Genomic DNA, 14,958 nt, shown 5'->3' with positions numbered 1-14,958 from the left:
GATTCTAAACTTGCTCTTCGGGTGGGAGATGCATCAGTTACTTTTAGGGTTGAGCAAGCTATGAAGCATCCATGTAATAATGATGACATGACATTATCAGTTGATATGTTGGAATAGTTAATGGAGGAATGGAATGAAGATGAGCCCAACAAGTCCACCGTCACCCTTGAAGAAGAATTTGATGCTGAAAGAGACCTGCTGGAAATAGAGAGACTGCTCGAGGAAGCTGAATATAATGATCTGATCAGAAGTGCAGAACACTCGACTCACCGAGTAGCCACGGCTGACTCAACGAGTCCATTCGAAGAAACTCGATTTGTCACGAATTTTACCCAGGACTCGACGAGTCCCCTCACTGGACTCGACGTGTTCAACATTCAAGACACAAAAACTAAACTTAAAGCACTACCAGATCACTTGGAGTATGCATTTCTTGAAGATGGCCAACAAAAACCAGTAATTATAACTGTTGATTTGGCCAAACATGAAAAAGAAAGTCTTGTGGGTGTACTACGGAAGAGGCAATGTGCTATAGTGTGGAAGATAACCGATATCAAGGGAATTAGCCTGGTTTATTATTCTCATAAGATTAACTTAGAAGAGGGAGCTAAACCTGTAGTTCAACGTCAAAGAAGACTTAACCCTAATATGCAAGAAGTTGTGAAAAAGGAGGTGGTTAAACTATTAGATGCTAGAACCATTTAATCAATCTACGATAGCCCATGGGTAAGTCTGGTGCAAGTGGTACCGAAAAAAGGAGGAATGACTGTGGTGATCAATGAAAATAACGAGTTAATTCCAACAAGAACAGTAACCGGGTGGCGCGTTTGCATCGACTACAAAAAACTAAATGATGCCACATGCAAGGATCACTTCCCGTTGCCATTTATCGATCAAATGCTCAAAAGGCTCTCTGGTCATTTATATTATTGTTTCCTTGATGGTTTTTCGGGGTATTTTCAAATTCCAATCGACCCACAAGACCAAGAGAAGACCACTTTTACATGCCCAAGTGGAACATTCGCATATAGACGCATGCCTTTTGGGTTATGCAATGCACCAGCTACTTTCCAAAGGTGCATGATGGCCATTTTTCATGATATGATTGAGAAATTTATGGAGGTCTTTATGGATGACTTCTTAGTGTTCGAGTCATCCTTTGAAGATTGTTTATCCAACTTGGATTTGATGCTACCTAGATGTGAGAAAACCAACCTTGTCCTTAATTGTGAAAAATGCTACTTCATGGTAAAAGAAAGAATTGTGTTGGGACACAAAGTTTCAAGAAAGGGGATAGAAGTGGATAGAGCAAAAGTAGACACTATAGCTAAGTTACCCCGTCTAACAAATGTAAAAGGGGTAAGGAGTTTTCTTGGACATGCGCGATTTTATCGTCGCTTCATTAAAGACTTCTTGAAGATCACTAGGCCTTTGACTCAACTAATCTTGAAGGATGCTCCATTCGATTTCTCTAAAGAATGTCATGAGGAATTTCATTATTAATGTAAAGATTGACCACTACTCCTATCTTGATAGCACCAAATTGGAATTTTCCTTTCGAGCTAATATGTGATGCTAGTGATTATGTTGTGGGTGTTGTTTTAAGGCAAAGGGTTGATAAACATTTTCAACCTATTTATTATGCAAGCAAAACTTTGAACTCAACTCAATAGAACTACACTACTACCGAGAAGGAGCTGCTAGCAGTGGTATACGCTTTTGATAGGTTTCGACCTTATTTGGTATTATCCAAGACCATAGTTTTTACCGACCATTCTGCCCTAAAGTATCTTTTTGCTAAACAAGATTCTAAGCCCCGATTGATACATTGGGTCTTACTTTTACAAGAATTTTATATTGAAATAAAAGATAAGAAGGGAATGGAAAATGTAGCTGCCAACCATTTGTCAAGATTAGAAAACCCGCATTTGGAGGAGTTAGAAGAAGACAAGATTGGAGATGATTTTCCCGATGAATATCTTTTAGTGTGGGGTATTTTGATATTAGTAATAAAGGGTTAAGTTTAGATTTGCTTGAGGGGAAGCAAAGCCTAAGTGTGCGGTATTTTGATATTGCCATATTTATACCTATTTTTAGGCAATATCTAAGTACATTTTCATTAATAAGTTGATAATATGTTTAGAATAATGATACTTATGACCTTAAATTATTATTTTCAGTCGATTAGAAGTATTTTTCGAAGAGAGGGACCAAAAGCGACAATTTATAGAACATGGGAGATCTGGAATACAAGAGATGAATAAATCTACGAAAATTACTAAACCCACGACGTGGCATGGATGCCCACGACGTGGCATGAGTATTCTAGAAGATAAAGATCGCGTAAAGAAAGAGTCCTTGCCCGATACGGATTGCTTGGGGATCACGACGTGGCCAAGCTAGCCACGACGTGGCGCGATATTTTTGAGGATATTTAAGCAATCTCAGTTATTACGAATATAGGCTTTTGGTGGATAGAGAAAGGGATTCCAGAAGGCGATTTTGAGCGGAAGAAAAGGCCTGGGAAGAAGCTTTCAACACCAAAAGAGTGAAGGTCTATAATTTAGGTTACTTATTTGCTACTTAGGAACATGTTTCAATATACTTTGATTTGTGTTAGTGTGTTAGTTGCTATTATGAGCAGCTGAATCTAGCTACTCTTGTTTAGCTAGATGAAGCTTCCAACTTATGAATAGCTTAATTTTTATGGATTTATTTAGCTGGTGAATTGCTTGTGTTGGATTTATAGTTACCTAGCATGCTTGTGTTTGTTTCTTTAGTTGCTTGAATCCATGTTCTGTGTAGATTAGTGACCATTAACTGCATGAACTTGTTTACCTAATGATTTAGTGAACATTAAATTATTACAGCTAGGATTGACCAATCTTAGTTAGTAATTAGAGTAAATAAACTTAGTTGTGTTAGAGAACGTGGATTGTGACTATAATTGCGTTTGCATAATAATTCTTACATAGCATATTCATATTCATAATTATCTCTGTGTTTAATTGTGTGTGACCATACATAATTTGACATGAATTAATTAATTATTGGTAAAGTTAGACTTGAATTACTAATACAATTACAACCAACTTGATAATTCATAATTATTAGCTAGCCATAAGGACAAAGTGGATTCGAACTAGACAAGAGTGTTTTTACTTAATTAACTGAATTTGAGTTAAGTTCGTCTGATCTTGTAAAATCAGATAAAACCCCTTTCTAAACTCGTTAATAATTAGGTTAATTTGATAGCAACTATATTAATTAGTAACACCGTTCCCTGTGATCGACACCCGACTTACCCAAGCTATACTGTAATCTGACTAGGTACACTGCCTATAAGTGCATAGTTAGTTTAAGTTTGTTAGGTTATAAATATTAAAATTAGTGGGTACTTTCGTGCACATCAAGTTTTTGGCGTCGTTGCCAGGGAACGGCTTAGTTTATTAGCTTATTTATTCGCATTAAATTAATCGATCCTTCTTGTGGGGTAAACCCCACAAAAGTTAATTTTTCAGCAAAGTTTAATTTTTTTTATTTTATTTTAGTCATAGAGTCCACATCGTGGCCAGATAAGTGCCACGACATGGACACCTAGAATTTTAGATTTTTTTTTTAGTTTTTAGTTAATTTTTCTATTTTGGTTCAGTTTTAGGTTTTGTTTATTTAGTTAATCTGCAGGAGTTCATGACCAGAGGCTCAAACACACCCTTGGCGCCACCACTTGAAGATACCGAGTTTGCAATTCACAAGAAAAAGACGCCCATACAAGAATTCAAATCAGTGTTTTCAAAGAAATCAGGGAAGAAGATTGGGGAGTCAAGTTCATCCTCGAAGAGCAAAAGCAAGCTTGAACACTTGGATCAAATACCCTTCCAAACCGAATCCGAGTACGATACCGAGCCCGAATTTGAAGAACATACGAGCGAACCCGAGAACGAGCCAAGGCACGAGATGGAAAATATTGAGGAAATGTCCATGTGAGCTTACAGAAATAGAATTCGAGAAGATGTTGGTCCAGGCTTAGTACAACCCGCAATCCATGCCACTGCCACATTCGAGCTAAAGGGACATATCCTTTCCGCACTAAAGGATATTGTAACGTCCGTAGATCCGGGCTAGTCAAATTAAAGGCAATAGGAGTCGAAAATGACTTTTTGACAAAAGATTATTTAGAATAAATAATCTTAACCAAGTTGTAGAGTATGTTACAAGGTTTTCGTACATATAAAGAAGCCGAAATCCGAGTTATAACGAAGAAGTTATGACCCGTCAAAGTTTCGCGTCAGAACCGGCACGATACCGAAAAGCGTAAATAATGAATTTACGATAAAGCGAGATTTAGCCTTAGGAATCTAAACGAAAGTCATAGAATATGTTAAACTAAGAACATCGATAAAAAGAACGCCCAAATCTGACTTCGAATGAAGAAGTTATGATTTTTCGAAGTTTCGGATTAGCAGTGTACACCCCGAAATTTGAATATTAGATTGAGCGGTTTTAGCCGACATGACCTGAACGAGAATCGAAGATCTCGTTAAGAGTAGCGTAACGAGAAAAAGATGGGCAAAAACGGACATCGGATGAAGAAGTTATGAGAATTTAACAGACCAATCCTGTCCCGGCCTGTTAATAATATAAAATTTAAAATCGAGCCAAAATTAGCCGACGGAGTCTAGACAAAAGTTGTAGAGTACGTTCCCACCTTCACGTGGATATAAAGAACGTCAAAAACGGAGCTCGTATGCGAAATTTACGAATTTTTAAAGTTAGAAAGTGAAATTGCGAGACCTGGTGCGAAGTAGTTGACGTGGCAGCACCACAGCCGTCCGATGCCAATGACAAGGCTCGCTTCTGATCAACGCCACATCGCCCCTCGCTACACCCAGCGTTCGGTCTCATACGCGCCGTGTTCGCTTAGCCATTCTCGGTCCAGCTTCGCCCACGTCGCCCCAGCACATCATCGACACGTCGGTACGGCATCGGAAGTACGCGTTGCGTACTTCGGATCTACGCCCCGCGTAGTGAAGGCCTCACGACTATAAAAGGAGGCCGAGGCTGCCTCCATTTTCGCACCAAAATCTCCTTCTCTCCCTATATTCTTTCTCTCTCTCTAGCTCCCCAAACCCCCCTAAACCCTAGGAAAACCCCCTAGCTCCCGAGGGAAGCCCCGAGGCTCCCGGAGTCCCGAGAAAAGAGTTTTTCGGTTTCGAAACGCTGCTCCAATTAAGTTCCGGTTTTCGATAAAATTCGTTGTAAGTGTGCTACGCTTACGCAATTTTTAATATACCTTTCAAATAATTATAGGAATGTTATTAGGTCCTTAAAATATTTATTTGGGCTATTATTATGAGTTATATTCAGTGTTATTAACACTTATATAATAATAATAATAGTCAGACTAATTAATTTGTCGCAGTTATCGTTAGACTAAACCCTAGTGGTATTGGTACTAGGTTTTATCGAAGGAATATCGTTTTAGGAGTATCGAAGCGCTGTCCGAATGCTGAGTCACCACCTAATCAAGTGAGTGCATAGTTACTTTCAGCTTACACATAGATATGAAGTATTTTATATAAATTACGTGCTATGTGTGCATATTATCCGAATACTTGCTATCTATGTTGGGTGAGCGATTTTATACATGTTTTAAATGATTTAAAATGTATGTGTATTTTATATCTACAAATATGTTGGGATAAAACATGGGTAGATGAAATAGTTTATGTGTGACAAAAATAAAATGAGGAAGAGGTAATATAGACCATGAGGTAAGGGTAAGAGGTGAACCATGAGAGAAGCCTTTTTCCCAATTGATGGCCCTGTCATCCAGTAGAGTATGGATGACAAGCACGGACTATTCTAGACAGTCCAGTGGACACTAGCAGGCTCGCAACCTGTAGGTGTTTTGAACTGTGTATTCACCAGGTGTACTCTAAAAACCCATCGACATGTATTGCGAGTAGAGTCTCGAAAACGATACCGTCGATAAACGAGATAAAACCCATTGACCTGTATTGCGAGAGGAGTCTCGGAAACGATACTGTCAATAAACGATATAAACCTTGGGAACTATGGATTTAGTGCCCGTTGAGTAAACCTTGGCAACGATGGATTTCGTGCCTATTCCTTAGGATAACCTTTAGGAATAAATAAATGAGGAATAGTTGAATTCTTAAAGTAGAATAAAGAATAGAATGGGGATGGGTAATTGGATTGATTGCTTAAATATTTAAACATAATAATTTATATTATTGTGGGCTGAAAACCCTATGTACTCACCAGGTTTCCCAACCTGACCCACTCAGTTTATTTACATCACACATATTGATATGAAGTCACATTACACTGAGAGATTAAAGAGATGTAGATCACTAGTGTAAATAAATGTAAGTTCCGTTTATGCTTATGTTCCTGTATTGACGATGACATCCCAAACATTTTAACATAAATAAAAATACATTTCTTCGAAAATGTTTTGATAACGTGTTTATCGTATTTTTCTGGGAACAAATTCCGCAACATTTTTATGAAAAGAAGTACTCTGATTTTTATAAAGCATAAACAAAATCGGTCTTTTCTGGCCGTGAAAATGGGGATGTCACAGATATCCCATTCTATGGAAAGGATCACAAGGATGCTTTCAAACACTTAGATGAAGTAAATGACATTGCCGATTTCTTCAATGTCCCAAATATTAACAGAGACACCATTTTGCTAAGGATGCTCCCCGTTACCTTTAAAGGACCTGCTAAGGATTGGTTAAAAGCACTTTCACCCGGTACCGTAACTACTTGGGCTCAAATGCTTGAGCAGTTTTTAGATTAATACTGTCCACCATCCAAGATTGCTAAACTCAAAAAGGCAATAGCCAAATTTGAGCAAAACCCGAGAGAGTCACTTTACGAAGCTTGGGACCGTTACAAAGGGTTGTTAAGGAATTGTCCTCAACATAACCTTAACATTCAACAGGAGGTATCAATATTTTATGATGGGGTAAACGTGATGACAAGACAACTCCTTGATTCTTAACGACCACTTACAAGGAAAAATCCGGGCGAAGTCAAGGAATTAATTAAAGAATTCGCGAAACACTCTCGCGAATACCACAACCCTAGGCAGGAAGGAATTAAAGGCGGAGGAGGAGCCAAACTAAAGAAATAGCAGCCATGATGGTTATGCTAAATAATGTGGACCGGAGGTTGACACAAATGGATCACTCAATTCATGCCATAAGAGTGGGTTGTGAGAGGTGTAGTGGTCCGCACTTAAAAAAGGACTGCAATTTAGATGAGTTTGGGAACAGAAAAGCTCAAGTGTGCTACTCGAGTGGGGATAAGTTTGATGAAGACCGGAGGAAACCAAAGAAGGAGTGGCTGCCATATGAAGAGTATAAGAAACAAAAAGAAGAGAAGTACAGGCATACAAGTCGAGCTTCTATCAAAAGGAGCAGCCACCAGTCGAGAAGAAACCCGATCTAGAGACCATGTTGATGAAGTTTATGGAATCCTCGGAAAAGAGACACGATGCTACTTATTATGCTATTAATGAACAACAAGCTTTACTAAAGAATCAAAAAGCCTCCCTCAATAACCATGAAGCACAACTTGGCCAACTAGCTACTCTGGTTCATGAGAAGTTGTCCCTGAAAAATCCCGAAATGAAGACCCAATCTCATGTAATGGCCATAGATACTGAAGAAGAGGCCATCTCTGAGTTCTTAGAGGCACTAGAAGAAGAACAACAGTAGCCCGATCCAAAGTTGAAGAAGCCCAAGCTCGAAAATCAAGATGCTGCTGAATATCAGAATTCACGACGTGAACCATATCAGTTCACGATGTGGGCCCGTCAGGAACAGAAAATTTTTGAAGTTGGTTCGGTTTATTAGGCGCCCTTGCTATTTCCTTCCCGAGCTGACCTTAGTCCAATAGAAAGAGATCATATGGAGTTTGTTAAGCACGTGAAGGGTATCCCGATTAATACTCCCTTTGTCGAGTCCTTATCCAAAATTCCCGAGTATCAAAAATTACTACAAGATCTGATAGACACTCGTAACCAATTAAAGAAATATTCTAAAGTGATTTTAAGTAAGAAAAGCACAAAAGCTGTGTTGGGAGAGATACCAGAGAAGATGGGGGATCCTGGACGCCTCACTCTTCCGTGTGAATTTGGTAACAAAATGAAGGTTAATGCTTTAGCCGATTCTAGGGCTAGCATTAATTTGATTCCTTATTCATTTTATCAGAAGTTAGAAGTTCAGAAGATGAAGGCTACAAGAATGATTATTCACATGGTGAACCATTCAGTGACACAACCCCGGGGCTTCGTGGAGTATATTTTAGTAAAAATTGGAAATTTTATTTTTCCGATAGATTTTGTAGTATTGGATATGAAGGAAGACCCTGATGTTGCAATTATCCTTGGTCGTCCATTGCTTAACACTGTTGGAGCTCTTTTTGATATTTGAGAGTCTAAGCTCACCTTGAGGGTTGGAGATGAAAAAGAAGTTTTTGGGATAGAAGATGGCTTCCAAAGGAATCATGTTAAATAAGAGGTGTTCACAATCAATGAAGATAATGAACTAGAAGAACTGGAAAAGCTTATGGAAGAAGAAATCAAGGCAGTTCATCAAGTCAAAAGAACAAAACCAAGAGCATTTATTCCATATTTGGTTGAAGTCATTGCTTACAAGAGTCCACCTTCTTGGGTAAGCGAGGAAGATGAGATGGCAAGTGATGAAGAGGAGGTTACTTCAATGGTGAAAAAGACATTAGTGAAAGAGGAGAATGATGCTACGGAGTGCAGGGAGGAAATAAAAGGGACCAAACGCAAGCTTGATGAAGAAGAGGTCAAAGTTAAAAAGGAGAATTCAAAGAAGGCGTACAAAAGACGAGTCCAAGCTTACAAGAGGCGTTTAAAGGAACAAAAGGTCCAACTAGGGATGAACTCTTCAGAAGATTCAACGTAGGAGGCACGGAGTCCAGCTCAAGACTCCAAGAAAAAGAAGCGCTTCTCGGGAGGCAACCCGAGCTTGGTTTGCATTTTCTTTTCTTTTAATTTTTGAGTTTTAATTAGGAAAGATATCAACTCATCATCTAATAACTGATACTTAGTAAGAATTAGTTGTGGGGAGCTTTAATTAATAAATAAAATACAAAGTAATTAATTAATTTTTTTTTTTTGTTATTTAACTCATTTTTTTTGAGATCAGACGTAATCCACGTCGTGGCTTGTCAATGCCACGTCGTGGTTAAAGAGCAATTACGGGGATAAGATTTTTTTTAACAGATTAAAATCTTTCATAGTCCACGACGTGGCCTTTAAAAAGTCACCCGAGGGGGGGGGGGAGGGGACCATTTATTAAACCCTTTGACCGCACATTCCCATTTGCTTGCTGCCTCATGAACGGAAACAAGGTCCCCACAACCGATTTCTTAATTTGTCTTCCAAATCCTTCGCATTTTCTTGTCTTCTAACTCCATTTGGTATGTATTCGATCTATTAATTGTAGTTATTACTTACAATTTTTACATTTTCAAGGTTAGGGTTTATGTGAATAATGAGATTCACGAAATTGGTGGAAATTAGTTGTTGATTTTAGGTTGCATGTCCTTTGAATAGCAATAGGAACAAACCCCAAGTATTGTTTTTGGTTAAAATCGTATATAGAGTGATTGATCCAGACCCATGTCCCGATTGCGGTCCACGACGTGGCGTGCTTGGCCACGTCGTGACTCCTGGGCAAACAGGTTAATTTTTTTTTTAATACTTTGGGTGTTTGCTGCTTTGGTTTAATTTTATTTGCAGAAATGGGACCTCGAAGGGCTGTTCCACAGGAGGAAAATCCGATTGATGTGGCGAGTATTCATCCCTTATATTGGTTTCCACAAAACATTCCCCGACCATTATTGACTACATATGAAAATCGGTTGGGATGGTTGTACAACAGAGAATTTGCGATAGCTCCGGTTGTCGATTGGGGATGGCTCGGTGGTGTCGGAATGGTTGCTGAGCTAGAACGATATTGGACAAAAATATACGAAGGGGATCATTTTTCTTTCACTTGTCACGGGTGGAGGAATTTGTTCGCAATTCAAGAACCCGTGTACCAGGAGTTATCGGTGGAGTTTTTCTCTACTATATGCTTCGAGGAACGCACCATTAACTTTACTTACAACCAGGCACTTGTGTTCCGGTTGGGCGGTGTTTATAGGGAGTGTAGTTTTCAAGATTTTGCTTGGCGAATGGGACTTTATACGGAGGTGGAGACTCAATCTCCGTTCTTCATACCGTTTCTACATGGGTGTGTTCGGGATTTTAATCCCGCTATTATGGATGTCCAGTTCTGGCGGAGTATTTCCAACCATGAGTATAATACTCGTGACTCTAGTGAGTCACAAATTCGAAATCCTGTTTTCCAATTTCTACATCGCCTTATCACTTTTTCTATAAATCACAAGCATCGTGGCGATAAAGTTCCTATTCAGAATTTCTTCTATCTGTGAAGTCTTATTACCCGTGGGTTTGCTGTGATTTACCATATATGTTGGCGAGGTTCATGGGGAAGAAAACGGCCAATTCTAGGCCCGGGAGTCCGATTACGGGAGGACATCTGGTTACTCGCCTTGCTCGGTCATATCATATTTTGACTCACGACTTTGTGAGGAATCTTACCCGATTCCTGGACACTGATTTAACCATTCAAGTTTTGGGAGTTATGCGGGTAGTGGTGAATGTCGGGGGCGGTTTTGTTATACCGCCAGTAGATGACGAGCAGGAGGAGGTGCAACCGGAGCAACCACTAGCCAGACCGAGGCGAAGAAATGTTCGATCTAGAGGAGAGACAGAGAGAGAGAGAGAGCGTGCTGCTCCACAACAATTACAAGGAGTACCCACCGACCCTTTTCAGAGTCGGGTGGGAACTTATTTGGATAACCTCTGGGGGCATGCTATTTATAATACCCAGCTTACTGAGGGTATTTATTCGCATTTTGGTGTGACACGGCCACCTTCTATGCCACCACATTATCCTTATTTTCCAACATGGGAGGAGCTTTGGAATCCGCAGAATGATGGGGCAGGACCGAGTGGAACACATAGACAAGGAGATGATGATTGATTTTCTTTTCTATTTAGTGTCTTTTCTTTTGGTTTTATGTAGTTTTTTTTATGTTGGACTTTGGTTCGTGATGTAAGACTTTGTTAATCTATGATGTTACTCTTTTATTTCTTTTGGGTTGTTTCGCTTTTCATATTAGCATTGGAATTTTCAGAAGCACATAAGGCTAAGTCAAGAGCTGTGTTTGTCTAGTCGAGTCAAGGAAGGTTAAAGTCATGAGTCGGAACCACAATTCAAGATAAGTGTGGGGTACGTTAGAGGGAGAGAGGTTACAGTTGGGAAGTATATTTACATAGAAGAGTCTTAACCCATTTAGACACTGGTCAAGCTGCTAGGATGAATAAAGCAATGAGGCATTTTTTTTTCTGACGGTCAGTTTCCACGACGTGGGCTTCTTACACCACGTCGTGGCTTTCATCCAATTTGAAGAATTGAAAGAGCCTTCTGTTCGCGTTTTGATCTAAGGTCACGACGTGGTATTTTCTGCCATGACGTGAATCATTTCAGACTTTCCCACATTTTTCTACATATTTGCACCCACTTTGAAGAATTGAAGTTTCGAGTCATGTTCATGGTTTATCTACATATTCATCCAGTTCTACACCAACTTTATATTTTCGAGAGGTCTGTGTTCGAGAAGAACGTTTTCCACGCTTTTGGAGATGCTCACACCACTATCCCATGGGAGTTTGTTCCTTTTTCTCCGTTTTTCTTAATTTTGATTTATTCTATGCATACAATGAGGGCATTGTATGAAATAAGTGTGGGATAGGGGTAGAAAAAGTAAATTACTAGGGAATTTGAAAATTGAAATCTTTTCATAATTAAATCTAGTAATAATAATTTGAACTGTAGTTGCTGGTGTTATATGGGATGATCCGATAAAAGATCAAATGTTTAGTTGAGCCAATACACGTTATAGTGCATTTGTGACCTCCTTATTTGAGTGAAATTATGGAACAAAAACATAATCCCGTTTGGTTTGAGGGATGCAATATGTTTATCATCGTGTACCAGAAATGTATCCAGGAAAATTATTATCTTTAACCAATAAAGGTTGGATTTGAGCGCCCCTGCTTAAGCATGTAGGATTTGAGTGAAAAAAAGTGAGGTACATGTAAAAAAGAGAGAGAATTGCAAGAAAAGTTTGAAGAATTTTGGAGCAACTAAATTGAAGATCAAAAGATCAAAATTCCGAAGAAATTCAAAAAGTTGAAGATACCAGAAATCAAATCAAACAACGTGGTGAAATCAAAGATTAAATTATTCAGGAAGTGAAGAATTCAAAAGAGCTCCATAGTGGTATCATAAATTGTAATTCTAGATTATGTATGCTTAGGTTGCTCAACCAAAAATACCTTAAGGTTAGGAGGTTTTTTGGGGGTGGATTCGGAGGGATGCATAAAATGAGCATTGTTCGGAAGAAGTGGGCGAGTGTTTATGAAGATTGTGAGTATTTAAAGTATGGGGGGGTACTTTAGGAAAATTTTAGACACGAATGCATGCATTGAAGACTTGGCATAATGGCTGAGCTGGAATCGGATTGTCCTATGTGATGTTAGTAATAAAGGGTTAAGTTTAGATTTGCATGAGGGCAAGCAAAGCCTAAGTGTGGGGTATTTTGATATTGCCATATTTATACCTATTTTTAGGCAATATCTAAGTACATTTTTATTAATAAGTTGATAATATGTTTAGAATAATGATACTTATGACCTTAAATTGTTATTTTCAGTCAATTAGAAGTATTTTTGAAGAGAGGGACCAAAAGCGACAATTTATAGAACATGGGAGATCTGGAATACAAGAGATGAATAAATCCACGAAAATTACTAAACCCACGATGTGGCATGAGTATTCTAGAAGATAAAGATCACGTAAAGAAAGAGTCCTTGCCCGATATGGAATGCTTGGGGATCACGACGTGGCGCGGTATTTTTGAGGATATTTAAGCAATCTCGGGTATTACGAATAGAGACTTTTGGTGGCCAGAGAAAGGGATTCCAGAAGGCGATTTTGAGTAGAAGAAAAATCCTAGGAAGAAGCTTTCAACGCCAAAAGATTGAAGGTCTATAATTTAGGTTACTTATTTGTTACTTAGGAACATGTTTCAATATACTTTGATTTGTGTTAGTGTGTTAGTTGCTATTATGAGCAACTGAATCTAGCTACTCTTGTTTAGCTAGATGAAGCTTCCAACTTATGAATAGCTTAATTTTTATGGATATATTTAGTTGGTGAATTGCTTGTGTTGGATTTATAGTTACCTAGCATGCTTGTGTTTGTTTCCATTTACGACCGTAAACCCATTTAAAGGCCCATGTTTCCCGTGTGTGTGTGTGTGTGTGTGTGTGTGTATATATATATATATATATATATATATATATATATATATATATATATATATATAGGGGTGAGGGCTGTGAGGAATAGATTGATGAACACTAGAGGAGCTTAAGTGTGTGCATTTGAAGGTGTTCTAGAGAGAGAAACTAGAGAGAAGTTTTTTGTGTGTGAATCTTTTGTATCTGGATCTTCATTCTAATCAATTCATACATAGATTCATCATATTCTTCTTCTTCTTCTCTTTTACTTTATCTGACATCATCCGTTTGATTGGGATTCCGAACCATCAAAAGGACCTGATTGATACACAGACATTTTTAGGGACTTACAATTGGTATTAGAGTTTGGTTTGTATCACTCATCTTTGTTAGATCTGGAGCCGATTTGATCTTATTTTGGAAAGATTCTTGCATTTTTGGATAGATCTCGGAAAATTAGGGGGGGGGGTTGTTCTTCGCGTTTTTCCTAAAAACGAGTTTTTGATCGAGTTTTGGAGCAAAAAAGGTGAAAAAACGTTGTTTTTCGTCAAGAACAACGATTTCTGAAGAGCTTACGGCCGGAAACGTGTTCACGGTAGCCGGAGTTTGCAGTCTTTTCTCGGTCAGCAGCATCCTCGCACCTCGTCCTCGCCTACGTGCCTCAGATCATTAGTCTCGCTTGATCCTCGCATTGCAGAAGCCTTGCATCAGCGCTTCAATAAAAAAAGGAAAGCGAAGCTGTCGTTGGCGGGGTTCGAATCCGAGAAATCTACTACATAAGTCAGCGCGCTTTGCCAACTCCACCAAATGATCCTTTGTGAGTTAACTCCGAAATTTTAAACTTAACCATTCCTTGCCGCTTCCAAGTTTCGCGAATTTTACACTTTTTGCCCAAAAATCAATTTCTTTTATTTTTAAGCTCCATTTTCATCCAAAAATTTTAATTTTTAATTTTTGGCTTTTTACTTAAAATTTTGACTTTGACTTTAAAGTTTGACCTTTGAATTTAAACTTTGACTTTCTCGTTTGACTTTTAAGTTTTCAAATTTAGCTTTTCGGTTTGACTTTTAAGTTTGATTTTTCAAGTTTGACTTTTTAAATTTGACTTTTGAGGTTGACTTTTGAGTTTATAGTCAAAGGGCATTTTTAAATTTAAGTTTGACTTCTAGTTGTGCTTTTAATAGTTTTTGAAGTTTACGAGGGAATTAAAGACATGAAAGAGAGTCATCAGGAGATGTTAAGAGAAAATTTCAACATTTTCGATTATATCCCTGGAGAAACCCTCGAAACTCAGTTGCAGTGATTTACTATACTTACTACTGAGATGAATATAGATGGGATCTTCTTGCCTAAGTTTGAGATAAACAAAAAGCTACTGAATTCACTTCTGAAATCGTGGGATATGAACGTGGCTATCATCAAGAAGACAAAAGATCTCAATCATCTTAGTCTTGCTGATGTAATTGAAGAACTTGATGCTTTGAAGTGTGGAAATACAATGAGTTCTGCAAA

The 14,958-nt window shown here is 38.4% G+C and overlaps 1 protein-coding gene and 1 non-coding gene across 2 annotated transcripts; one reads left to right on the top strand and one right to left on the bottom strand.

The window, feature by feature from the left end:
• Positions 1-6,855: 6,855 nt before the first annotated feature.
• Positions 6,856-6,962, bottom strand: LOC145013570 (small nucleolar RNA R71). The gene has a single exon (XR_013665120.1). It is a non-coding gene; the product is annotated as a small nucleolar RNA R71 (small nucleolar RNA).
• Positions 6,963-7,945: 983 nt separating this feature from the next.
• On the top strand, positions 7,946-8,470 carry LOC145010242 (uncharacterized). The gene has a single exon (XM_078968807.1). It carries the CDS (start codon positions 7,946-7,948, stop codon positions 8,468-8,470), a length of 525 nt encoding a protein of 174 aa, XP_078824933.1.
• Positions 8,471-14,958: the final 6,488 nt, after the last annotated feature.

This window comes from Lactuca saligna, chromosome 8 (genome assembly GCF_052625555.1).
Source record: "Lactuca saligna cultivar CGN05327 chromosome 8, ASM5262555v1, whole genome shotgun sequence".
NCBI classification, from domain to species: Eukaryota; Viridiplantae; Streptophyta; class Magnoliopsida; order Asterales; family Asteraceae; genus Lactuca; species Lactuca saligna.
Note: the sequence above shows the minus strand (reverse complement) of the source record. Positions and strands in the feature narration are given on the sequence as shown.